Here is a 27,800-nt window from a genome sequence, read left to right as displayed (position 1 = left end):
ATACTGCTGTCCTTCACTGACCTGCTGTGTGTTAATACTCTACATAGAAGAATGCATTCAAAAATGGAAATATTAACAATTTATTTGTACCTATTAACAAAATGAAAAGTGAATGAACATGAGAAATCTAAACCAAATTAGTATTTGGTGTGACCACCCTTTTCCTTCAAAACAGCATGAAAGCATCAATTATCCTAGATACACTTGCGCACAGTTTTTGAAGGAACTCGGCAGGGAGGTTGTTCCAAGCGTCTTGGAGAACTAGTCAGAGACCTTCTGTGAATATAAGCTTGCTCAAATCCTACTGTCCGACATTTTCCTGATGGTATTGCATGATGGATAAGAATCTGCATGTATTTCTCAGCTTTGAGTACATCAATAATCTTGATGAAATTCCCAACTCGATTTGCTGATATTCAGCCCCAAACATACAAAGAGCCTCCACCATGCTACACTGTTGCCTACAGACACACATTATTGTACCGCTCTCCAGCCCTTCGGCAAACAAACTGTCTTCTGTTACAGCTACATATTTCACAATTTTAACTTATCAGTGCAAAGCACTTGCTGCTATTTTTCTGCACTCCAATTCCTATATTTTCATGTATAGTTGAATCCCATGTCTTTGTTTCAATTTTGAAGGTATGGTTTTGGCCTCAACTATTCCATAAATATCACTTCTGGCCAGACTTCTCTGCACAGTAGAAGAGTGTAATAGGGGCCCACTAGTTGACCATTTCTTGGTGTCCTCAATGCTGAGAAATACAGCAGGCAGATACTGATCCATCATGCAGTACCATAAAAGAGGAATCTGACTGACTCCAAAAGTATTCTGCAGCAGGAAAACAAGCCCAAACATACAGCCAATGCCATTAAGAGCCATCTTCAGCGTAAAGAAGAACAAGGAGACCTGGAAGTGATGATACGGCCTCTACCGAGCCCTGATCTCAATATCATTTGAGTACGTTTGGGATTGCATGAAGAGACAAAAGAATTTGTGCAAGATCTGAGGTTATTTCTCCAAGATGTTTGCAACAACCTCCCTGCCAAATCCCTTCAAAAACTGTGTATAAGTGTATGCAGAAGAATTGCTGCTGTTTTGAACGTAAAGGGTGGTCACCAAATATTAATTTGAATTACATTTCTCTTTTGATCATTTGCTTTGCATGTTGCTAATTTATACAAGTAAACTATTAACACTTCTATTTTTGAAGGCATTCTTACTTAGTGTTTATTATTATAATAGAAATATGGTCAGCATCGTACCTTGGATTTCCGCACCCCCTTTTTGGCACCTGGCTTTTTGGCGGTTGATTTTTTTGGTGAAGTGGTTTTGGCCTTCTTTGCTGGAGGAGATGTGATAATAGCTTCCAGTTTTCCTTTCGTTCCCCGTTTCTTTGCCAGCAGCTCAGGGTGAATATTTGGTAACACGCCACCACTTGCTATTGTGACACCTTTTAGCAACTAAAAACACATTTACATTAAATTAGTATCAAATTAATTCTTATTACGTAAAAACAGATCTAAAAAAATACATGACATTGAGAAGAAATATTTTATACTACACTTGCATTCATTATCGCTTATTAAAAATCAATTTTGAAAATATCAACTTCTGTAATTAAAGAGGGATGGATATGTGACATAGGAGCCACCCCCGGAATGCTGTGCCGCAGCCCCTCCATCAGCAGTCACTTGCTGGGTGGGACTGGTGGACGAGGACGGCATTGGGACATGGCTTCTGAAAAAAAGAAATGGTGCAGGACCTCTAAAGAGCACAGCAGAAAGTTGCCAATATCCACAGTACATTAGCCACTCTGCTGTACTGATTACCTGATAAAGGGCCAACACTTTCAAAGGCAAACAATAGGGTTGTGTCATAGGACCACAACATTGGCCATATGGCTTATTTGGGCGTATGGATGTTATAAAGGAGACCTCCTTAAGAGGCAGACTGAATAAGTAACCCGTATGTAATGCTACATTTTGAAAAGTGCTACTGACTGAGTGCTGCCAATATATCCAGCTGTAGGTCTGCAGCCATCTGAGTGCTGCCAATGTATCCAGCTGTAGGTCTGCAGCCATCTGAGTGCTGCCAATGTATCCAGCTGTAGGTCTGCAGCCATCTGAGTGCTGCCTATGTATCCAGCTGTAGGTCTGCAGCCATCTGAGTGCTGCCAATATATCCAGCTGTAGGCCTGCAGTCATCTGAGTGCTGCCAATGTATCCAGCTGTACACCTGCAGCCATCTGAGTGCTGCCAATGCATCCAGCTGTACGCCTGCAGCCATCTGAGTGCTGCCAATGTATCCAGCTGTAGGTCTCCAGCCATCTGAGTGCTGCCAATGTATCCAGCTGTAGGTCTGCAGCCATCTGAGTGCTGCCAATGTATCCAGCAGTAGGTCTGCAGCCATCTGAGTGCTGCCAATGTATCCAGCTGTAGGTCTGCAGCCATCTGAGTGCTGCCTATGTATCCAGCTGTAGGTCTGCAGCCATCTGAGTGCTGCCAATATATCCAGCTGTAGGCCTGCAGTCATCTGAGTGCTGCCAATGTATCCAGCTGTACACCTGCAGCCATCTGAGTGCTGCCAATGAATCAGCTGTACGCCTGCAGCCATCTGAGTGCTGCCAATGTATCCAGCTGTAGGCCTGCAGCCATCTGAGTGCTGCCAATATATCCAGCTGTAAGCCTGCAGCCATCTGAGTGCTGCCAATGTATCCAGCTGTACGCCTGCAGTCACCTGAGTGCTGCCAAAGTATCCAGCTGTAGGCCTGCAGCGATCTGAGTGCTGCCAATGTATTCAGCTGTACGCCTGCAGCCATCTGAGTGCTGCCAATGTATCCAGCTGTACGCCTGCAGCCATCTGAGCGCTGCCAATGTATCCAGCTGTAAGCCTGCAGCCATCTGAGTGCTGCCAATGTATCCAGCTGTACGCCTGCAGCCATCTGAGCGCTGCCAATGTATCCAGCTGTACGCCTGCAGCCATCTGAGTGCTGCCAATGTATCCAGCTGTACGCCTGCAGCCATCTGAGTGCTGCAAATGTATCCAGCTCTACGCCTGTAGCCATCTGAGTGCTGCCAATGTATCCAGCTGTACGCCTGCAGCGATCTGAGTGCTGCCAATGTATCCAGCTGTACGCCTGCAGCCATCTGAGTGCTGCCAATGTATCCAGCTGTACGCCTGCAGCCATCTGAGCGCTGCCAATGTATCCAGCTCTACGCCTGCAGCGATCTGAGTGCTGCCAATGTATCCAGCTGTACGCCTGCAGCCATCTGAGTGCTGCCAATGTATCCAGCTCTACGCCTGTAGCCATCTGAGTGCTGCCAATGTATCCAGCTGTACGCCTGCAGCCATCTGAGTGCTGCCAATGTATCCAGCAGTAGGCCTGCAGCCATCTGAGTGCTGCCAATGTATATAGCTGTAGGCCTGCAGTCATCTGAGTGCTGCCAATGTATCCAGCTGTAGGTCTGCAGCCATCTGAGTGCTGCCAATGTATCCAGCTGTACGCCTGCAGCCATCTGAGTGCTGCCAATGTATCCAGCTGTACGCCTGCAGCCATCTGAGTGCTGCCAATGAATCCAGCTGTATGCCTGCAGCCATCTGAGTGCTGCCAATGTATCCAGCTGTACGCCTGCAGCCATCTGAGTGCTGCCAATGTATCCAGCTGTAGGCCTGCAGCCATCTGAGTGCTGCCAATGTATCCAGCTGTAGGCCTGCAGCCATCTGAGTGCTGCCTATTTATCCAGCTGTAGGCCTGCAGTCATCTGAGTGCTGCCTATGTATCCAGCTGTACGCCTGCAGCCATCTGAGTGCTGACAATGTATCCAGCTGTACGCCTGCAGCTATCTGAGTGCTGCCAATGTATCCAGCTGCACGCCTGCAGCCATCTGAGTGCTGACAATGTATCCAGCTGTACGCCTGCAGCTATCTGAGTGCTGCCAATGTATCCAGCTGCACGCCTGCAGCCATCTGAGTGCTGCGAATGTATCCAGCTGTACGCATGCAGCCATCTGAGTGCTGCCAATGTATCCAGCTCTACGCCTGCAGCCATCTGAGTGCTGCCAATGTATCCAGCTCTACGCCTGCAGCCATCTGAGTGCTGCCAATGTATCCAGCTCTACGCCTGCAGCCATCTGAGTGCTGCCAATGTATCCAGCTCTACGCCTGCAGCCATCTGAGTGCTGCCAATGTATCCAGCTGTACGCCTGCAGCCATCTGAGTGCTGCCAATGTATCCAGCTGTACGCCTGCAGCCATCTGAGTGCTGACAATGTATCCAGCTGTATGTCTGCAGCCATCTGAGTGCTGCCAATGTATCCAGATGTACGCCTGCAGCCATCTGAGTGCTGTCAATGTATCCAGCTCTACGCCTGCAGCCATCTGAGTGCTGCCAATGTATCCAGCTGTACGTATGCAGCCATCTGAGTGCTGCCAATGTATCCAGCTGTACGCCTGCAGCCATCTGAGTGCTGCCAATGTATCCTGCTCTACGCCTGCAGCCATCTGAGTGCTGCCAATGTATCCAGCTGTACGCCTGCAGCCATCTGAGTGCTGCCAATGTATCCAGCTCTACGCCTGCAGCCATCTGAGTGCTGCCAATGTGTCCAGCTGCACGCCTGCAGCCATCTGAGCGCTGCCAATGTATCCAGCTGTACGCCTGCAGCCATCTGAGCGCTGCCAATGTATCCAGCTGTACGCATGCAGCCATCTGAGTGCTGCGAATGTATCCAGCTGTACGCATGCAGTCATCTGAGTGCTGCCAATGTATCCAGCTCTACGCCTGCAGCCATCTGAGTGCTGCCAATGTATCCAGCTCTACGCCTGCAGCTATCTGAGTGCTGCCAATGTATCCAGCTGCACGCCTGCAGCCATCTGAGTGCTGACAATGTATCCAGCTGTACGCCTGCAGCTATCTGAGTGCTGCCAATGTATCCAGCTGCACGCATGCAGCCATCTGAGTGCTGCGAATGTATCCAGCTGTACGCATGCAGCCATCTGAGTGCTGCCAATGTATCCAGCTCTACGCCTGCAGCCATCTGAGTGCTGCCAATGTATCCAGCTCTACGCCTGCAGCCATCTGAGTGCTGCCAATGTATCCAGCTCTACGCCTGCAGCCATCTGAGTGCTGCCAATGTATCCAGCTCTACGCCTGCAGCCATCTGAGTGCTGCCAATGTATCCAGCTGTACGCCTGCAGCCATCTGAGTGCTGCCAATGTATCCAGCTGTACGCCTGCAGCCATCTGAGTGCTGACAATGTATCCAGCTGTATGTCTGCAGCCATCTGAGTGCTGCCAATGTATCCAGCTGTACGCATGCAGCCATCTGAGTGCTGCCAATGCATCCAGCTGTAAGCCTGCAGCCATCTGAGTGCTGCCAATGTATCCAGATGTACGCCTGCAGCCATCTGAGTGCTGTCAATGTATCCAGCTCTACGCCTGCAGCCATCTGAGTGCTGCCAATGTATCCAGCTGTACGCATGCAGCCATCTGAGTGCTGCCAATGTATCCAGCTGTACGCCTGCAGCCATCTGAGTGCTGCCAATGTATCCTGCTCTACGCCTGCAGCCATCTGAGTGCTGCCAATGTATCCAGCTGTACGCCTGCAGCCATCTGAGTGCTGCCAATGTATCCAGCTCTACGCCTGCAGCCATCTGAGTGCTGCCAATGTATCCAGCTGTACGCCTGCAGCCATCTGAGTGCTGCCAATGTATCCAGCTGTACGCCTGCAGCCATCTGAGTGCTGACAATGTATCCAGCTGTATGTCTGCAGCCATCTGAGTGCTGCCAATGTATCCAGCTGTACGCATGCAGCCATCTGAGTGCTGCCAATGCATCCAGCTGTAAGCCTGCAGCCATCTGAGTGCTGCCAATGTATCCAGATGTACGCCTGCAGCCATCTGAGTGCTGTCAATGTATCCAGCTCTACGCCTGCAGCCATCTGAGTGCTGCCAATGTATCCAGCTGTACGTATGCAGCCATCTGAGTGCTGCCAATGTATCCAGCTGTACGCCTGCAGCCATCTGAGTGCTGCCAATGTATCCTGCTCTACGCCTGCAGCCATCTGAGTGCTGCCAATGTATCCAGCTGTACGCCTGCAGCCATCTGAGTGCTGCCAATGTATCCAGCTCTACGCCTGCAGCCATCTGAGTGCTGCCAATGTGTCCAGCTGCACGCCTGCAGCCATCTGAGCGCTGCCAATGTATCCAGCTGTACGCCTGCAGCCATCTGAGCGCTGCCAATGTATTCAGCTGTACGCATGCAGCCATCTGAGTGCTGCGAATGTATCCAGCTGTACGCATGCAGTCATCTGAGTGCTGCCAATGTATCCAGCTCTACGCCTGCAGCCATCTGAGTGCTGCCAATGTATCCAGCTCTACGCCTGCAGCTATCTGAGTGCTGCCAATGTATCCAGCTGCACGCCTGCAGCCATCTGAGTGCTGACAATGTATCCAGCTGTACGCCTGCAGCTATCTGAGTGCTGCCAATGTATCCAGCTGCACGCCTGCAGCCATCTGAGTGCTGCGAATGTATCCAGCTGTACGCATGCAGCCATCTGAGTGCTGCCAATGTATCCAGCTCTACGCCTGCAGCCATCTGAGTGCTGCCAATGTATCCAGCTCTACGCCTGCAGCCATCTGAGTGCTGCCAATGTATCCAGCTCTACGCCTGCAGCCATCTGAGTGCTGCCAATGTATCCAGCTCTACGCCTGCAGCCATCTGAGTGCTGCCAATGTATCCAGCTGTACGCCTGCAGCCATCTGAGTGCTGCCAATGTATCCAGCTGTACGCCTGCAGCCATCTGAGTGCTGACAATGTATCCAGCTGTATGTCTGCAGCCATCTGAGTGCTGCCAATGTATCCAGCTGTACGCATGCAGCCATCTGAGTGCTGCCAATGCATCCAGCTGTAAGCCTGCAGCCATCTGAGTGCTGCCAATGTATCCAGATGTACGCCTGCAGCCATCTGAGTGCTGTCAATGTATCCAGCTCTACGCCTGCAGCCATCTGAGTGCTGCCAATGTATCCAGCTGTACGCATGCAGCCATCTGAGTGCTGCCAATGTATCCAGCTGTACGCCTGCAGCCATCTGAGTGCTGCCAATGTATCCTGCTCTACGCCTGCAGCCATCTGAGTGCTGCCAATGTATCCAGCTGTACGCCTGCAGCCATCTGAGTGCTGCCAATGTATCCAGCTCTACGCCTGCAGCCATCTGAGTGCTGCCAATGTGTCCAGCTGCACGCCTGCAGCCATCTGAGCGCTGCCAATGTATCCAGCTGTACGCCTGCAGCCATCTGAGCGCTGCCAATGTATCCAGCTGTACGCATGCAGCCATCTGAGTGCTGCCAATGTATCCAGCTGTAGGCCTGCAGCCATCTGAGTACTGCCAATGTATCCAGCTCTACGCCTGTAGCCATCTGAGTGCTGCCAATGTATCCAGCTGTAGGCCTGCAGCCATCTGAGTGCTGCCAATGTATCCAGCTCTACGTCTGCAGCCATCTGAGTGCTGCCAATGTATCCAGCTCTACGCCTGTAGCCATCTGAGTGCTGCCAATGTATCCAGCTGTAGGCCTGCAGCCATCTGAGTGCTGCCAATGTATCCAGCTGTAGGCCTGCAGCCATCTGAGTACTGCCAATGTATATAGCTGTAGGCCTGCAGCCATCTGAGTGCTGCCAATGTATCCAGCTGTAGGCCTGCAGCCATCTGAGTACTGCCAATGTATATAGCTGTAGGCCTGCAGCCATCTGAGTGCTGCCTATGTATCCAGCTGTAGGCCTGCAGCCATCTGAGTGCTGACAATGTATCCAGCTGTACGCCTGCAGCTATTTGAGCGCTGCCAATGTATCCAGCTGCACGCCTGCAGCCATCTGAGCGCTGCGAATGTATCCAGCTGTACGCATGCAGCCATCTGAGTGCTGCCAATGTATCCAGCTCTACGCCTGCAGCCATCTGAGTGCTGCCAATGTATCCAGCTCTACGCTTGCAGCCATCTGAGTGCTGCCAATGTATCCAGCTGTACGCCTGCAGCCATCTGAGTGCTGCCAATGTATCCAGCTGTACGCCTGCAGCCATCTGAGTGCTGCCAATGTATCCAGCTGTACGCCTGCAGCCATCTGAGTGCTGCCAATGTATCCAGCTCTACGCCTGCAGCCATCTGAGTGCTGCCAATGTATCCAGCTGTAGGCCTGCAGCCATCTGAGTGCTGCCTATGTATCCAGCTGTAGGCCTGCAGTCATCTGAGTGCTGCCTATGTATCCAGCTGTAGGCCTGCAGCCATCTGAGTGCTGACAATGTATCCAGCTGTACGCCTGCAGCCATCTGAGTGCTGCCAATGTATCCAGCTGCACGCCTGCAGCCATCTGAGCACTGCGAATGTATCCAGCTGTACGCATGCAGCCATCTGAGTGCTGCCAATGTATCCAGCTCTACGCCTACAGCCATCTGAGTGCTGCCAATGTATCCAGCTCTACGCCTGCAGCCATCTGAGTGCTGCCAATGTATCCAGCTCTACGCCTGCAGCCATCCGAGTGCTGCCAATGTATCCAGCTCTACGCCTGCAGCCATCTGAGTGCTGCCAATGTATCCAGCTCTACGCCTGCAGCCATCTGAGTGCTGCCAATGTATCCAGCTGTACGCCTGCAGCCATCTGAGTGCTGCCAATGTATCCAGCTGTATGCCTGCAGCCATCTGAGTGCTGCCAATGTATCCAGCTGTACGCATGCAGCCATCTGAGTGCTGCCAATGCATACAGCTGTAGGCCTGCAGCCATCTGAGGGCTGCCAATGTATCCAGCTGTACTCCTGCAGCCATCTGAGTGCTGCCAATGTATCCAGCTCTACGCCTGCAGCCATCTGAGTGCTGCCAATGTATCCAGCTGTACGCCTGCAGCCATCTGAGTGCTGCCAATGTATCCAGCTGTACGCCTGCAGCCATCTGAGTGCTGCCAATGTATCCAGCTCTACGCCTGCAGCCATCTGAGTGCTGCCAATGTATCCAGTTGTACGCCTGCAGCCATCTGAGTGCTGCCAATGTATCCAGCTGCACGCCTGCAGCCATCTGAGTGCTGCCAATGTATCCAGCTGCACGCCTGCAGCCATCTGAGCGCTGCCAATGTATCCAGCTGTACGCCTGCAGCCATCTGAGTGCTGCCAATGTATCCAGCTGTACGCATGCAGCCATCTGAGTGCTGCCAATGTATCCAGCTCTACGTCTGCAGCCATCTGAGTGCTGCCAATGTATCCAGCTCTACGCCTGCAGACATCTGAGTGCTGCCAATGTATCCAGCTGTACGCATGCAGCCATCTGAGTGCTGCCAATGTATCCAGCTCTACGTCTGCAGCCATCTGAGTGCTGCTAATGTATCCAGCTCTACGTCTGCAGCCATCTGAGTGCTGCCAATGTATCCAGCTCTACGCCTGCAGCCATCTGAGTGCTGCCAATGTATCCAGCTGTAGGCCTGCAGCCATCTGAGTGCTGCCAATGTATCCAGCTGTAGGCCTGCAGCCATCTGAGTACTGCCAATGTATATAGCTGTAGGCCTGCAGCCATCTGAGTGCTGCCAATGTATCCAGCTGTACACCTGCAGCCATCTGAGTACTGCCAATGTATATAGCTGTGGGCCTGCAGCCATCTGCGTGCTGCCAATGTATACAGCTGTACGCCTGCAGCCATCTGAGTGCTGCCAATGTATATAGCTGTAGGCCTGCAGCCATCTGAGTGCTGCCAATGTATCCAGCTGTACGCCTGCAGCCATATGAGTGCTGCCAATGTACCCAGCTGTAGGCCTGCAGTCATCTGAGTGCTGCCAATGTACCCAGCTGTAGGCCTGCAGTCATCTGAGTGCTGCCAATGTATCCAGCTGTACGCCTGCAGCCATCTGAGTGCTGCCAATATATCCAGCTGTACGCCTGCAGCCATCTGAGTGCTGCCAATGTATCCAGCTCTACGTCTGCTGCCATCTGAGTGCTGCCAATGTATCCAGCTGTACGCCTGCAGCCATCTGAGTGCTGTCAATGTATCCAGCTGTAGGCTTGCAGCCATCTGAGTGCTGCCAATGTATATAGCTGTAGGCCTGCAGTCATCTGAGTGCTGCCAATGTATCCAGCTGTAGGCCTGCAGTCATCTGAGTGCTGCCAATGTATCCAGCTGTACGCCTGCAGCCATCTGAGCGCTGCCAATGTATCCAGCTGTACGCCTGCAGCCATCTGAGCGCTGCCAATGTATCCAGCTGTACGCCTGCAGCCATCTGAGTGCTGCCAATGTATCCAGCTGTACGCCTGCAGCCATCTGAGTGCTGCCAATGTATCCAGCTGTACGCCTGCAGCCACCTGAGTGCTGCCAAAGTATCCAGCTGTACGCCTGCAGCGATCTGAGTGCTGCCAATGTATCCAGCTCTACGTCTGCTGCCATCTGAGTGCTGCCAATGTATCCAGCTCTACGCCTGCAGCCATCTGAGTGCTGCCAATGTATCCAGCTCTACGCCTGCAGCCATCTGAGTGCTGCCAATGTATCCAGCTCTACGCCTGCAGCCATCTGAGTGCTGCCAATGTATCCAGCTGTACGCATGCAGCCATCTGAGTGCTGCCAATGTATCCAGCTGTACGCATGCAGCCATCTGAGTGCTGCCAATGTATCCAGCTGTACGCCTGCAGCCATCTGAGTGCTGCCAATGTATCCAGCTCTACGCCTGCAGCCATCTGAGTGCTGCCAATGTATCCAGCTCTACGCCTGCAGCCATCTGAGTGCTGCCAATGTATCCAGCTGTACGCATGCAGCCATCTGAGTGCTGTCAATGTATCCAGCTGTACGCATGCAGCCATCTGAGTGCTGCCAATGCATCCAGCTGTAGGCCTGCAGCCATCTGAGTGCTGCCAATGTATCCAGCTGTACGCCTGCAGCCATCTGAGTGCTGCCAATGTATCCAGCTCTACGCCTGCAGCCATCTGAGTGCTGCCAATGTATCCAGCTGTACGCCTGCAGCCATCTGAGTGCTGCCAATGTATCCAGCTGTACGCCTGCAGCCATCTGAGTGCTGCCAATGTATCCAGCTCTACGCCTGCAGCCATCTGAGTGCTGCCAATGTATCCAGCTGTACGCCTGCAGCCATCTGAGTGCTGCCAATGTATCCAGCTCTACGCCTGCAGCCATCTGAGCGCTGCCAATGTATCCAACTGCACGCCTGCAGCCATCTGAGCGCTGCCAATGTATCCAGCTGTACGCCTGCAGCCATCTGAGTGCTGCCAATGTATCCAGCTGTACGCATGCAGCCATCTGAGTGCTGCCAATGTATCCAGCTCTACGCCTGCAGCCATCTGAGTGCTGCTAATGTGTCCAGCTCTACGTCTGCAGCCATCTGAGTGCTGCCAATGTATCCAGCTCTACGCCTGCAGCCATCTGATTGCAGCCAATGTATCCAGCTGTACGCCTGCAGCCATCTGAGTGCTGCCAATGTATCCAGCTGTAGGCCTGCAGCCATCTGAGTGCTGCCAATGTATCCAGCTGTAGGCCTGCAGCCATCTGAGTACTGCCAATGTATATAGCTGTAGGCCTGCAGCCATCTGAGTGCTGCCAATGTATCCAGCTGTACGCCTGCAGCCATCTGAGTGCTGCCAATGTATCCAGCTGTACGCCTGCAGCCATCTGAGTGCTGCCAATGTATATAGCTGTAGGCCTGCAGCCATCTGAGTGCTGCCAATGTATCCAGCTGTACGCCTGCAGTCATCTGAGTGCTGCCAATGTATATAGCTGTAGGCCTGCAGCCATCTGAGTGCTGCCAATGTATCCAGCTGTAGGCCTGCAGGCATCTGAGTGCTGCCAATGTATCCAGCTGAACGCCTGCAGCCATCTGAGTGCTGCCAATGTATATAGCTGTAGGCCTGCAGCCATCTGAGTGCTGCCAATGTATCCAGCTGTACGCCTGAAGCCATCTGAGTGCTGCCAATGTATATAGCTGTAGGCCTGCAGCCATCTGAGTGCTGCCAATGTATCCAGCTGTACGCCTGCAGCCATCTGAGTGCTGCCAATGTATCCAGCTGTACGCCTGCAGCCATCTGAGTGCTGCCAATGTATCCAGCTGTACGCCTGCAGCCATCTGAGTGCTGCCAATGTATCCAGCTCTACGTCTGCTGCCATCTGAGTGCTGCCAATGTATCCAGCTGTACGCCTGCAGCCATCTGAGTGCTGCCAATGTATCCAGCTGTACGCCTGCAGCCATCTGAGTGCTGCCAATGTATCCAGCTGTAGGCCTGCAGGCATCTGAGTGCTGCCAATGTATCCAGCTGTAGGCCTGCAGGCATCTGAGTGCTGCCAATGTATCCAGCTGTACGCATGCAGCCATCTGAGCGCTGCCAATGTATCCAGCTGTAGGCCTGCAGGCATCTGAGTGCTGCCAATGTATCCAGCTCTACGTCTGCAGCCATCTGAGTGCTGCCAATGTATCCAGCTGTACGCCTGCAGCCATCTGAGTGCTGCCAATGTATCCAGCTCTACGTCTGCTGCCATCTGAGTGCTGCCAATGTATCCAGCTGTACGCCTGCAGCCATCTGAGTGCTGCCAATGTATCCAGCTGTAGGCCTGCAGCCATCTGAGTGCTGCCAATGTATCCAGCTGTAGGCCTGCAGCCATCTGAGTGCTGCCAATGTATCCAGCTGTACGCCTGCAGCCATCTGAGTGCTGCCAATGTATCCAGCTCTACGTCTGCAACCATCTGAGTGCTGCCAATTTATCCAGCTCTACGCCTGCAGCCATCTGAGTGCTGCCAATTTATCCAGCTCTACGCCTGCAGCCATCTGAGTGCTGCCTATGTATCCAGCTGTAGGCCTGCAGCCATCTGAGTGCTGCCAATGTATCCAGCTCTACGTCTGCTGCCATCTGAGTGCTGCCAATGTATTCAGCTCTACGTCTGCTGCCATCTGAGTGCTGCCAATGTATCCAGCTCTACGTCTGCTGCCATCTGAGTGCTGCCAATGTATCCAGCTGTACGCCTGCAGCCACCTGAGTGCTGCCAAAGTATCCAGCTGTACGCCTGCAGCGATCTGAGTGCTGCCAATGTATCCAGCTCTACGTCTGCAGCCATCTGAGTGCTGCCAATGTATCCAGCTGTACGCCTGCAGCCATCTGAGTGTTGCCAATGTATCCAGCTGTACACCTGCAGCGATCTGAGTGCTGCCAATGTATCCAGCTGTACGCCTGCAGCCATCTGAGTGCTGCCAATGTATCCAGTTGTACGCCTGCAGCCATCTGAGTGCTGCCAATGTATCCAGCTGTAGGCCTGCAGCCATCTGAGTGCTGCCAATGTATCCAGCTGTAGGCCTGCAGCCATCTGAGTGCTGCCAATGTATCCAGCTGTACGCCTGCAGCCATCTGAGTGCTGCCAATGTATCCAGCTCTACGTCTGCAACCATCTGAGTGCTGCCAACTTATCCAGCTCTACGCCTGCAGCCATCTGGGTGCTGCCTATGTATCCAGCTGTAGGCCTGCAGCCATCTGAGTGCTGCCAATGTATATAGCTGTAGGCCTGCAGCCATCTGAGTGCTGCCAATGTATCCAGCTGTACGCCTGCAGCCATCTGAGTGCTGCCAATGTATATAGCTGTAGGCCTGCAGCCATCTGAGTGCTGCCAATGTATCCAGCTGTAAGCCTGCAGGCATCTGAGTGCTGCCAATGTATCCAGCTGAACGCCTGCAGCCATCTGAGTGCTGCCAATGTATATAGCTGTAGGCCTGCAGCCATCTGAGTGCTGCCAATGTATCCAGCTGTACGCCTGCAGCCATCTGAGTGCTGCCAATGTATATAGCTGTAGGCCTGCAGAAATCTGAGTGCTGCCAATGTATCCAGCTGTAGGCCTGCAGCCATCTGAGAACTGCGTATGTATCCAGCTGTACGCCTGCAGCCATCTGAGTGCTGCCAATGTATCCAGCTGTACGCCTGCAGCCATCTGAGTGCTGCCAATGTATCCAGCTCTACGTCTGCAACCATCTGAGTGCTGCCAATTTATCCAGCTCTACGCCTGCAGCCATCTGAGTGCTGCCTATGTATCCAGCTGTAGGCCTGCAGCCATCTGAGTGCTGCCAATGTATCCAGCTCTACGTCTGCTGCCATCTGAGTGCTGCCAATGTATTCAGCTCTACGTCTGCTGCCATCTGAGTGCTGCCAATGTATGCAGCTCTACGTCTGCTGCCATCTGAGTGCTGCCAATGTATCCAGCTGTACGCCTGCAGCCACCTGAGTGTTGCCAAAGTATCCAGCTGTACGCCTGCAGCGATCTGAGTGCTGCCAATGTATCCAGCTCTACGTCTGCAGCCATCTGAGTGCTGCCAATGTATCCAGCTGTACGCCTGCAGCCATCTGAGTGCTGCCAATGTATCCAGCTGTACACCTGCAGCGATCTGAGTGCTGCCAATGTATCCAGCTGTACGCCTGCAGCCATCTGAGTGCTGCCAATGTATCCAGCTGTACGCCTGCAGCCATCTGAGTGCTGCCAATGTATCCAGCTGTAGGCCTGCAGCTATCTGAGTGCTGCCAATGTATCCAGCTGTACGCCTGCAGCGATCTGAGTGCTGCCAATGTATCCAGCTCTACGTCTGCTGCCATCTGAGTGCTGCCAATGTATCCAGCTGTACGCCTGCAGCCACCTGAGTGCTGCCAAAGTATCCAGCTGTACGCCTGCAGCGATCTGAGTGCTGCCAATGTATCCAGCTCTACGTCTGCAGCCATCTGAGTGCTGCCAATGTATCCAGCTGTACGCCTGCAGCCATCTGAGTGTTGCCAATGTATCCAGCTGTACACCTGCAGCGATCTGAGTGCTGCCAATGTATCCAGCTGTACGCCTGCAGCCATCTGAGTGCTGCCAATGTATCCAGCTGTACGCCTGCAGCCATCTGAGTGCTGCCAATGTATCCAGCTGTAGGCCTGCAGCCATCTGAGTGCTGCCAATGTATCCAGCTGTAGGCCTGCAGCCATCTGAGTGCTGCCAATGTATCCAGCTGTACGCCTGCAGCCATCTGAGTGCTGCCAATGTATCCAGCTCTACGTCTGCAACCATCTGAGTGCTGCCAACTTATCCAGCTCTACGCCTGCAGCCATCTGAGTGCTGCCTATGTATCCAGCTGTAGGCCTGCAGCCATCTGAGTGCTGCCAATGTATCCAGCTGTACGCCTGCAGCCATCTGAGTGCTGCCAATGTATATAGCTGTAGGCCTGCAGCCATCTGAGTGCTGCCAATGTATCCAGCTGTAAGCCTGCAGGCATCTGAGTGCTGCCAATGTATCCAGCTGAACGCCTGCAGCCATCTGAGTGCTGCCAATGTATATAGCTGTAGGCCTGCAGCCATCTGAGTGCTGCCAATGTATCCAGCTGTACGCCTGCAGCCATCTGAGTGCTGCCAATGTATATAGCTGTAGGCCTGCAGAAATCTGAGTGCTGCCAATGTATCCAGCTGTAGGCCTGCAGCCATCTGAGAACTGCCAATGTATCCAGCTGTACGCCTGCAGCCATCTGAGTGCTGCCAATGTATCCAGCTGTACGCCTGCAGCCATCTGAGTGCTGCCAATGTATCCAGCTCTACGTCTGCAACCATCTGAGTGCTGCCAATTTATCCAGCTCTACGCCTGCAGCCATCTGAGTGCTGCCTATGTATCCAGCTGTAGGCCTGCAGCCATCTGAGTGCTGCCAATGTATCCAGCTCTACGTCTGCTGCCATCTGAGTGCTGCCAATGTATTCAGCTCTACGTCTGCTGCCATCTGAGTGCTGCCAATGTATGCAGCTCTACGTCTGCTGCCTTCTGAGTGCTGCCAATGTATCCAGCTGTACGCCTGCAGCCACCTGAGTGTTGCCAAAGTATCCAGCTGTACGCCTGCAGCGATCTGAGTGCTGCCAATGTATCCAGCTCTACGTCTGCAGCCATCTGAGTGCTGCCAATGTATCCAGCTGTACGCCTGCAGCCATCTGAGTGCTGCCAATGTATCCAGCTGTACACCTGCAGCGATCTGAGTGCTGCCAATGTATCCAGCTGTACGCCTGCAGCCATCTGAGTGCTGCCAATGTATCCAGCTGTACGCCTGCAGCCATCTGAGTGCTGCCAATGTATCCAGCTGTAGGCCTGCAGCCATCTGAGTGCTGCCAATGTATCCAGCTGTACGCCTGCAGCGATCTGAGTGCTGCCAATGTATCCAGCTCTACGTCTGCAGCCATCTGAGTGTTGCCAATGTATCCAGCTGTACACCTGCAGCGATCTGAGTGCTGCCAATGTATCCAGCTGTACGCCTGCAGCCATCTGAGTGCTGCCAATGTATCCAGCTGTAGGCCTGCAGCCATCTGAGTGCTGCCAATGTATCCAGCTGTAGGCCTGCAGCCATCTGAGTGCTGCCAATGTATCCAGCTGTACGCCTGCAGCCATCTGAGTGCTGCCAATGTATCCAGCTGTACGCATGCAGCCATCTGAGTGCTGCCAATGTATCCAGCTCTACGTCTGCAGCCATCTGAGTGCTGCCTATGTATCCAGCTGTACGCCTGCAGCCATCTGAGTGCTGCCAATGTATCCAGCTGTACGCCTGCAGCCATCTGAGTGCTGCCAATGTATCCAGCTGTAGGCCTGCAGCCATCTGAGTGCTGCCAATGTATCCAGCTGTAGGCCTGCAGCCATCTGAGTGCTGCCAATGTATCCAGCTGTACGCCTGCAGCCATCTGAGTGCTGCCAATGTATCCAGCTCTACGTCTGCAACCATCTGAGTGCTGCCAACTTATCCAGCTCTACGCCTGCAGCCATCTGAGTGCTGCCTATGTATCCAGCTGTAGGCCTGCAGCCATCTGAGTGCTGCCAATGTATCCAGCTGTACGCCTGCAGCCATCTGAGTGCTGCCAATGTATATAGCTGTAGGCCTGCAGCCATCTGAGTGCTGCCAATGTATCCAGCTGTACGCCTGCAGCCATCTGAGTGCTGCCAATGTATATAGCTGTAGGCCTGCAGCCATCTGAGTGCTGCCAATGTATCCAGCTGTAGGCCTGCAGCCATCTGAGCGCTGCCAATGTATCCAGCTGTATGCCTGCAGCCATCTGAGTGCTGCAAATGTATCCAGCTGTACGCCTGCAGCCATCTGAGCGCTGCCAATGTATCCAGCTGTACGCCTGCAGCCATCTGAGTGCTGCCAATGTATCCAGCTGTACGCCTGCAGCCATCTGAGTGCTGCCAATGTATCCAGCTCTACGTCTGCAACCATCTGAGTGCTGCCAATTTATCCAGCTCTACGCCTGCAGCCATCTGAGTGCTGCCTATGTATCCAGCTGTAGGCCTGCAGCCATCTGAGTGCTGCCAATGTATCCAGCTCTACGTCTGCTGCCATCTGAGTGCTGCCAATGTATTCAGCTCTACGTCTGCTGCCATCTGAGTGCTGCCAATGTATGCAGCTCTACGTCTGCTGCCATCTGAGTGCTGCCAATGTATCCAGCTGTACGCCTGCAGCCAGCTGAGTGTTGCCAAAGTATCCAGCTGTACGCCTGCAGCGATCTGAGTGCTGCCAATGTATCCAGCTCTACGTCTGCAGCCATCTGAGTGCTGCCAATGTATCCAGCTGTACGCCTGCAGCCATCTGAGTGCTGCCAATGTATCCAGCTGTACACCTGCAGCGATCTGAGTGCTGCCAATGTATCCAGCTGTACGCCTGCAGCCATCTGAGTGCTGCCAATGTATCCAGCTGTACGCCTGCAGCCATCTGAGTGCTGCCAATGTATCCAGCTGTACGCCTGCAGCCATCTGAGTGCTGCCAATGTATCCAGCTGTAGGCCTGCAGCCATCTGAGTGCTGCCAATGTATCCAGCTGTAGGCCTGCAGCCATCTGAGTGCTGCCAATGTATCCAGCTGTACGCCTGCAGCCATCTGAGTGCTGCCAATGTATCCAGCTCTACGTCTGCAACCATCTGAGTGCTGCCAACTTATCCAGCTCTACGCCTGCAGCCATCTGAGTGCTGCCTATGTATCCAGCTGTAGGCCTGCAGCCATCTGAGTGCTGCCAATGTATCCAGCTGTACGCCTGCAGCCATCTGAGTGCTGCCAATGTATATAGCTGTAGGCCTGCAGCCATCTGAGTGCTGCCAATGTATCCAGCTGTACGCCTGCAGCCATCTGAGTGCTGCCAATGTATATAGCTGTAGGCCTGCAGCCATCTGAGTGCTGCCAATGTATCCAGCTGTAGGCCTGCAGCCATCTGAGCGCTGCCAATGTATCCAGCTGTATGCCTGCAGCCATCTGAGTGCTGCAAATGTATCCAGCTGTACGCCTGCAGCCATCTGAGCGCTGCCAATGTATCCAGCTGTACGCCTGCAGCCATCTGAGTGCTGCCAATGTATCCAGCTGTACGCCTGCAGCCATCTGAGTGCTGCCAATGTATCCAGCTCTACGTCTGCAACCATCTGAGTGCTGCCAATTTATCCAGCTCTACGCCTGCAGCCATCTGAGTGCTGCCTATGTATCCAGCTGTAGGCCTGCAGCCATCTGAGTGCTGCCAATGTATCCAGCTCTACGTCTGCTGCCATCTGAGTGCTGCCAATGTATTCAGCTCTACGTCTGCTGCCATCTGAGTGCTGCCAATGTATGCAGCTCTACGTCTGCTGCCATCTGAGTGCTGCCAATGTATCCAGCTGTACGCCTGCAGCCAGCTGAGTGTTGCCAAAGTATCCAGCTGTACGCCTGCAGCGATCTGAGTGCTGCCAATGTATCCAGCTCTACGTCTGCAGCCATCTGAGTGCTGCCAATGTATCCAGCTGTACGCCTGCAGCCATCTGAGTGCTGCCAATGTATCCAGCTGTACACCTGCAGCGATCTGAGTGCTGCCAATGTATCCAGCTGTACGCCTGCAGCCATCTGAGTGCTGCCAATGTATCCAGCTGTACGCCTGCAGCCATCTGAGTGCTGCCAATGTATCCAGCTGTACGCCTGCAGCCATCTGAGTGCTGCCAATGTATCCAGCTGTAGGCCTGCAGCCATCTACGCCGGTTCTCCCTCACACAGGAGTGGTAACTTGGCTGAGAGCTCCTGTGTTCTCTGTGTGAGAGCTGTTATCAGATTCCTCTGAGAGAACAAAAGGATCAGCAGTTTGAAATCGGACATGACAGATCTTGATCTCTTTCAATGTCATCTGTCAGGGCCCCTAGAGACTGTTGGCTGAACCCGTGGATATCAGTGGGAGTAGCCAATGTTAGCCTAAGGGCGCTTCCAAATTGTGTTCAGGCACTTGTTCAGTGACCCCGTTGGGGTTTACGTCCAAATACCCCTCCAAAATGGGATTCGGGCTATACACCAATGGAGCCATAGAGAATAGCTGTGCTGGCAGAGGGAATGCATGCTGTGCCGTGCATCATTTTTGGGTGTGTATGTTCTCTGGAGGCAGACACTCAGATGTAGCAGACTGCTCTCTGCCGGCACCATTATGGTCTATGGCCCTGTCGGCGCATACGTTTGAATCCTGTTTTGCGGGGGGTTTCGGACATAAGCCCCGATGGGGGCACTGAAAGGATGCCTGAACGCAATGTGAAAGAACCCTACTGTGTATTGGGGCTTTAACTATATCAGTCCCTTATCTAAGTTTTGGGAGTGTGAGGCCTTTGACTCTCTATTGCCCAGAGCTCCTGCATTGCCCAGCAGAGACATCCGGACATAGGACTACAGTCCTAGTTTTATAATCACTCTTAACTATCACAAAAAAATCACAATCCCTTTTTAAACAGTTTACACCTACACAACTAGGCCAATCTGTGCATCAGTTATGCCAATATACCCCACAGATGACATCGTAAATGTTAGTCTTGACATAATATATGAGACTGCTGTGAACACAGGGACTTGTCCAATGATCTGTGGGAGCCATCATTTAATATCAGATCACAGTCCTGAAGATTTCATTTCGCTTCACAAATAAATTCTAACTATACCACATCGCCATCTAGTGGCTGCTACACTGTGTACTGACATAGTAAACCTTCCCCAAGATAAAAAGCTGGATATCTTCATAGAAAGCAATCAGCTAAATAATGACATGTACTGAAGGAAAAAAGCCATAAAAGACTGAACACAGAAAAGCACAGGTGATGTGCCCTACACACCCCAGCATGCCCTGCTCAGCTAAGTGTTCTGGGTCATAGAAAAAGAAAAGGACGAGTTAAAAGATGAACTAAAACAGGAAATGTGAACAATGTATGAATGGCTTTGGGGTCGGAAGAGGGGTCCATTTACAGTCTATGGGGTCATACATGAACTCTGCTGCTCCCATGGTGAATGCGCCAGTGACACACCGGCACATTGCTCTTTTGCCACGCTACATGGATGCACCCTTGGGGGATTACTGGACTCAAATAAGCACAACTTGAGCTTGAATATGACCACCTATGCTTGAAAAAGTGACCCACTACTTGGCAACCTTACATATGAGCTTTATATAACTTTGAAAAAGGCAATTATACGAAACAAAATGTTCCGTTGTTTTTTATCTCATTATGGTCACTCTTTTGGAATAAATTTAATTTTGGAATGATACACAGTTGTTTCTTCACTTATTAGTGCCGGAGGTTTAGTAAAGATAGTTTTGGATACAAGTGGCGGTAGTCATTTTGGATACAAGTGGTGGTAGTCATTTTGGATACAAGTGGCAGTAGTCATTTTGGATACAAGTGGCTGTAGTCATTTTGGATACAAGTGGTGGTAGTCATTTTGGATACAAGTGGCAGTAGTCATTTTGGATACAAGTGGCTGTAGTCATTTTGGATACAAGTGGTGGTAGTCATTTTGGATACAAGTGGCGGTAGTCATTTTGGATACAAGTGGCGGTAGTCATTTTGGATACAAGTGGCAGTAGTCATTTTGGATACAAGTAGTGGTAGTCATTTTGGATACAAGTGGCAGTAGTCATTTTGGATACAAGTGGCTGTAGTCATTTTGGATACAAGTGGCAGTAGTCATTTTGGATACAAGTGGCTGTAGTCATTTTGGATACAAGTGGTGGTAGTCATTTTGGATACAAGTGGCGGTAGTCATTTTGGATACAAGTGGCTGTAGTCATTTTGGATACAAGTGGCTGTAGTCATTTTGGATACAAGTGGCAGTAGTCATTTTAGATACAAGTGGCGGTAGTCATTTTGGATACAAGTGGCGGTAGTCATTTTGGATACAAGTGGCTGTAGTCATTTTGGATACAAGTGGTGGTAGTCATTTTGGATACAAGTGGCAGTAGTCATTTTGGATACAAGTGGCTGTAGTCATTTTGGATACAAGTGGTGGTAGTCATTTTGGATACAAGTGGCGGTAGTCATTTTGGATACAAGTGGCTGTAGTCATTTTGGATACAAGTGGCAGTAGTCATTTTGGATACAAGTGGCTGTAGTCATTTTGGATACAAGTGGCAGTAGTCATTTTGGATACAAGTGGCTGTAGTCATTTTGGATACAAGTGGTGGTAGTCATTTTGGATACAAGTGGCGGTAGTCATTTTGGATACAAGTGGCTGTAGTCATTTTGGATACAAGTGGCTGTAGTCATTTTGGATACAAGTGGCAGTAGTCATTTTGGATACAAGTGGCGGTAGTCATTTTGGATACAAGTGGCGGTAGTCATTTTGGATACAAGTGGCTGTAGTCATTTTGGATACAAGTGGTGGTAGTCATTTTGGATACAAGTGGCGGTAGTCATTTTGGATACAAGTGGCTGTAGTCATTTTGGATACAAGTGGCAGTAGTCATTTTGGATACAAGTGGCTGTAGTCATTTTGGATACAAGTGGCGGTAGTCATTTTGGATACAAGTGGCGGTAGTCATTTTGGATACAAGTGGCTGTAGTCATTTTGGATACAAGTGGTGGTAGTCATTTTGGATACAAGTGGCGGTAGTCATTTTGGATACAAGTGGCGGTAGTCATTTTGGATACAAGTGGCTGTAGTCATTTTGGATACAAGTGGCAGTAGTCATTTTGGATACAAGTGGCGGTAGTCATTTTGGATACAAGTGGCTGTAGTCATTTTGGATACAAGTGGCGGTAGTCATTTTGGATACAAGTGGCGGTAGTCATTTTGGATACAAGTGGCGGTAGTCATTTTGGATACAAGTGGCGGTAGTCATTTTGGATACAAGTGGCGGTAGTCATTTTGGATACAAGTGGCGGTAGTCATTTTGGATACAAGTGGCAGTAGTCATTTTGGATACAAGTGGCTGTAGTCATTTTGGATACAAGTGGCAGTAGTCATTTTGGATACAAGTGGCGGTAGTCATTTTGGATACAAGTGGCAGTAGTCATTTTGGATACAAGTGGCTGTAGTCATTTTGGATACAAGTGGCGGTAGTCATTTTGGATACAAGTGGCGGTAGTCATTTTGGATACAAGTGGCGGTAGTCATTTTGGATACAAGTGGCTGTAGTCATTTTGGATACAATTGGCGGTAGTCATTTTGGATACAAGTGGCTGTAGTCATTTTGGATACAAGTGGCTGTAGTCATTTTGGATACAAGTGGCTGTAGTCATTTTGGATACAAGTGGCTGTAGTCATTTTGGATACAAGTGGCGGTAGTCATTTTGGATACAAGTGGCGGTAGTCATTTTGGATACAAGTGGCGGTAGTCATTTTGGATACAAGTGGTGGTAGTTTTAGGTACAAGTAGTGATAGTCATTTTGGATACAAGTGGCAGTAGTCATTTTGGATACAAGTGGCAGTAGTCATTTTGGATACAAGTGGCTGTAGTCATTTTGGATACAAGTGGCAGTAGTCATTTTGGATACAAGTGGCGGTAGTTATTTTGGATAGAAGTGGTGGTAGTTTTAGGTACAAGTAGTGGTAGTCATTTTGGATACAAGTGGCAGTAGTCATTTTGGATACAAGTGGCAGTAGTCATTTTGGATACAAGTGGCAGTAGTCATTTTGGATACAAGTGGCTGTAGTCATTTTGGATACAAGTGGCGGTAGTCATTTTGGATACAAGTGGCGGTAGTCATTTTGGATACAAGTGGCGGTAGTCATTTTGGATACAAGTGGCGGTAGTCATTTTGGATACAAGTGGCTGTAGTCATTTTGGATACAAGTGGCGGTAGTCATTTTGGATACAAGTGGCGGTAGTCATTTTGGATACAAGTGGTGGTAGTTTTAGGTACAAGTAGTGGTAGTCATTTTGGATACAAGTGGCAGTAGTCATTTTGGATACAAGTGGCGGTAGTCATTTTGGATACAAGTGGCTGTAGTCATTTTGGATACAAGTGGCAGTAGTCATTTTGGATACAAGTGGCTGTAGTCATTTTGGATACAAGTGGCGGTAGTCATTTTGGATAGAAGTGGTGGTAGTTTTAGGTACAAGTAGTGGTAGTCATTTTGGATACAAGTGGCTGTAGTCATTTTGGATACAAGTGGCAGTAGTCATTTTGGATACAAGTGGCGGTAGTCATTTTGGATACAAGTGGCTGTAGTCATTTTGGATACAAGTGGCGGTAGTCATTTTGGATACAAGTGGCAGTAGTCATTTTGGATACAAGTGGCTGTAGTCATTTTGGATACAAGTGGCGGTAGTCATTTTGGATACAAGTGGTGGTAGTTTTAGGTACAAGTAGTGGTAGTCATTTTGGATACAAGTGGCGGTAGTCATTTTGGATACAAGTGGCTGTAGTCATTTTGGATACAAGTGGCTGTAGTCATTTTGGATACAAGTGGCTGTAGTCATTTTGGATACAAGTGGCTGTAGTCATTTTGGATACAAGTGGCGGTAGTCATTTTGGATACAAGTGGTGGTAGTTTTAGGTACAAGTAGTGGTAGTCATTTTGGATACAAGTGGCGGTAGTCATTTTGGATACAAGTGGCTGTAGTCATTTTGGATACAAGTGGCTGTAGTCATTTTGGATACAAGTGGCAGTAGTCATTTTGGATACAAGTGGCGGTAGTCATTTTGGATACAAGTGGCTGTAGTCATTTTGGATACAAGTGGCAGTAGTCATTTTGGATACAAGTGGTGGTAGTTTTAGGTACAAGTAGTGGTAGTCATTTTGGATACAAGTGGCGGTAGTCATTTTGGATACAAGTGGCAGTAGTCATTTTGGATACAAGTGGTGGTAGTTTTAGGTACAAGTAGTGGTAGTCATTTTGGATACAAGTGGCGGTAGTCATTTTGGATACAAGTGGCTGTAGTCATTTTGGATACAAGTGGCTGTAGTCATTTTGGATACAAGTGGCTGTAGTCATTTTGGATACAAGTGGCGGTAGTCATTTTGGATACAAGTGGCTGTAGTCATTTTGGATACAAGTGGCGGTAGTCATTTTGGATACAAGTGGCGGTAGTCATTTTGGATACAAGTGGCGGTAGTCATTTTGGATACAAGTGGCAGTAGTCATTTTGGATACAAGTGGCTGTAGTCATTTTGGATACAAGTGGCTGTAGTCATTTTGGATACAAGTGGCTGTAGTCATTTTGGATACAAGTGGCGGTAGTCATTTTGGATACAAGTGGCGGTAGTCATTTTGGATACAAGTGGCAGTAGTCATTTTGGATACAAGTGGCGGTAGTCATTTTGGATACAAGTGGCTGTAGTCATTTTGGATACAAGTGGCTGTAGTCATTTTGGATACAAGTGGCTGTAGTCATTTTGGATACAAGTGGCTGTAGTCATTTTGGATACAAGTGGCAGTAGTCATTTTGGATACAAGTGGCTGTAGTCATTTTGGATACAAGTGGCTGTAGTCATTTTGGATACAAGTGGCGGTAGTCATTTTGGATACAAGTGGCGGTAGTCATTTTGGATACAAGTGGTGGTAGTTTTAGGTACAAGTAGTGGTAGTCATTTTGGATACAAGTGGCTGTAGTCATTTTGGATACAAGTGGCAGTAGTCATTTTGGATACAAGTGGCGGTAGTCATTTTGGATACAAGTGGCTGTAGTCATTTTGGATACAAGTGGCGGTAGTCATTTTGGATACAAGTGGCAGTAGTCATTTTGGATACAAGTGGCGGTAGTCATTTTGGATACAAGTGGCAGTAGTCATTTTGGATACAAGTGGCTGTAGTCATTTTGGATACAAGTGGCGGTAGTCATTTTGGATACAAGTGGTGGTAGTTTTAGGTACAAGTAGTGGTAGTCATTTTGGATACAAGTGGCGGTAGTCATTTTGGATACAAGTGGCTGTAGTCATTTTGGATACAAGTGGCTGTAGTCATTTTGGATACAAGTGGCAGTAGTCATTTTGGATACAAGTAGCAGTAGTCATTTTGGATACAAGTGGCAGTAGTCATTTTGGATACAAGTGGTGGTAGTTTTAGGTACAAGTAGTGGTAGTCATTTTGGATACAAGTGGCGGTAGTCATTTTGGATACAAGTGGCTGTAGTCATTTTGGATACAAGTGGCTGTAGTCATTTTGGATACAAGTGGCGGTAGTCATTTTGGATACAAGTGGCTGTAGTCATTTTGGATACAAGTGGCGGTAGTCATTTTGGATACAAGTGGCGGTAGTCATTTTGGATACAAGTGGCGGTAGTCATTTTGGATACAAGTGGCGGTAGTCATTTTGGATACAAGTGGCTGTAGTCATTTTGGATACAAGTGGTGGTAGTCATTTTGGATACAAGTGGCTGTAGTCATTTTGGATACAAGTGGCTGTAGTCATTTTGGATACAAGTGGCGGTAGTCATTTTGGATACAAGTGGCGGTAGTCATTTTGGATACAAGTGGCGGTAGTCATTTTGGATACAAGTGGCGGTAGTCATTTTGGATACAAGTGGCGGTAGTCATTTTGGATACAAGTGGCAGTAGTCATTTTGGATACAAGTGGCTGTAGTCATTTTGGATACAAGTGGCAGTAGTCATTTTGGATACAAGTGGCTGTAGTCATTTTGGATACAAGTGGCTGTAGTCATTTTGGATACAAGTGGCTGTAGTCATTTTGGATACAAGTGGCGGTAGTCATTTTGGATACAAGTGGCGGTAGTCATTTTGGATACAAGTGGCAGTAGTCATTTTGGATACAAGTGGCAGTAGTCATTTTGGATACAAGTGGCTGTAGTCATTTTGGATACAAGTGGCTGTAGTCATTTTGGATACAAGTGGCTGTAGTCATTTTGGATACAAGTGGCTGTAGTCATTTTGGATACAAGTGGCGGTAGTCATTTTGGATACAAGTGGCAGTAGTCATTTTGGATACAAGTGGCAGTAGTCATTTTGGATACAAGTGGCTGTAGTCATTTTGGATACAAGTGGCTGTAGTCATTTTGGATACAAGTGGCAGTAGTCATTTTGGATACAAGTGGCAGTAGTCATTTTGGATACAAGTGGCAGTAGTCATTTTGGATACAAGTGGCAGTAGTCATTTTGGATACAAGTGGCGGTAGTCATTTTGGATACAAGTGGCAGTAGTCATTTTGGATACAAGTGGCTGTAGTCATTTTGGATACAAGTGGCTGTAGTCATTTTGGATACAAGTGGCAGTAGTCATTTTGGATACAAGTGGCTGTAGTCATTTTGGATACAAGTGGCTGTAGTCATTTTGGATACAAGTGGCGGTAGTCATTTTGGATACAAGTGGCGGTAGTCATTTTGGATACAAGTGGCAGTAGTCATTTTGGATACAAGTGGCTGTAGTCATTTTGGATACAAGTGGCTGTAGTCATTTTGGATACAAGTGGCAGTAGTCATTTTGGATACAAGTGGCTGTAGTCATTTTGGATACAAGTGGCTGTAGTCATTTTGGATACAAGTGGCTGTAGTCATTTTGGATACAAGTGGCTGTAGTCATTTTGGATACAAGTGGCTGTAGTCATTTTGGATACAAGTGGCGGTAGTCATTTTGGATACAAGTGGCAGTAGTCATTTTGGATACAAGTGGCAGTAGTCATTTTGGATACAAGTGGCGGTAGTCATTTTGGATACAAGTGGCTGTAGTCATTTTGGATACAAGTGGCGGTAGTCATTTTGGATACAAGTGGCGGTAGTCATTTTGGATACAAGTGGCAGTAGTCATTTTGGATACAAGTGGCTGTAGTCATTTTGGACACAAGTGGCTGTAGTCATTTTGGATACAAGTGGCAGTAGTCATTTTGGATACAAGTGGCTGTAGTCATTTTGGATACAAGTGGCGGTAGTCATTTTGGATACAAGTGGCTGTAGTCATTTTGGATACAAGTGGCGGTAGTCATTTTGGATACAAGTGGCTGTAGTCATTTTGGATACAAGTGGCTGTAGTCATTTTGGATACAAGTGGCTGTAGTCATTTTGGATACAAGTGGCGGTAGTCATTTTGGATACAAGTGGCAGTAGTCATTTTGGATACAAGTGGCTGTAGTCATTTTGGATACAAGTGGTGGTAGTCATTTTGGATACAAGTGGCTGTAGTCATTTTGGATACAAGTGGCAGTAGTCATTTTGGATACAAGTGGCAGTAGTCATTTTGGATACAAGTGGCTGTAGTCATTTTGGATACAAGTGGCGGTAGTCATTTTGGATACAAGTGGCGGTAGTCATTTTGGATACAAGTGGCGGTAGTCATTTTGGATACAAGTGGCAGTAGTCATTTTGGATACAAGTGGCTGTAGTCATTTTGGATACAAGTGGTGGTAGTCATTTTGGATACAAGTGGCTGTAGTCATTTTGGATACAAGTGGCTGTAGTCATTTTGGATACAAGTGGCTGTAGTTATTTTGGATACAAGTGGCGGTAGTCATTTTGGATACAAGTGGCAGTAGTCATTTTGGATACAAGTGGCTGTAGTCATTTTGGATACAAGTGGCGGTAGTCATTTTGGATACAAGTGGCTGTAGTCATTTTGGATACAAGTGGCGGTAGTCATTTTGGATACAAGTG

General features: G+C 49.5%; 1 protein-coding gene across 3 annotated transcripts in view; it reads right to left on the bottom strand.

Annotated features, from left to right (window-relative positions):
• MACROH2A1 (macroH2A.1 histone) overlaps positions 1-27,800 on the bottom strand; it is a 196,444-nt gene that overhangs the window by 58,588 nt on the left and 110,056 nt on the right. For all 3 annotated transcript variants that reach the window (XM_073649541.1, XM_073649539.1, XM_073649540.1), the window contains exon 4: positions 1,267-1,464. In XM_073649541.1, coding sequence (XP_073505642.1) covers positions 1,267-1,464 — 198 coding nt within the window. The remainder of the gene's footprint in view (positions 1-1,266; positions 1,465-27,800) is intronic.

Source organism: Phyllobates terribilis, unplaced genomic scaffold (genome assembly GCF_046119375.1).
Source record: "Phyllobates terribilis strain yellow unplaced genomic scaffold, ASM4611937v1 Scaffold_10__3_contigs__length_209671492, whole genome shotgun sequence".
NCBI classification, from domain to species: domain Eukaryota; kingdom Metazoa; phylum Chordata; class Amphibia; order Anura; family Dendrobatidae; genus Phyllobates; species Phyllobates terribilis.
This window is presented reverse-complemented; position numbering and strand designations above follow the sequence as displayed.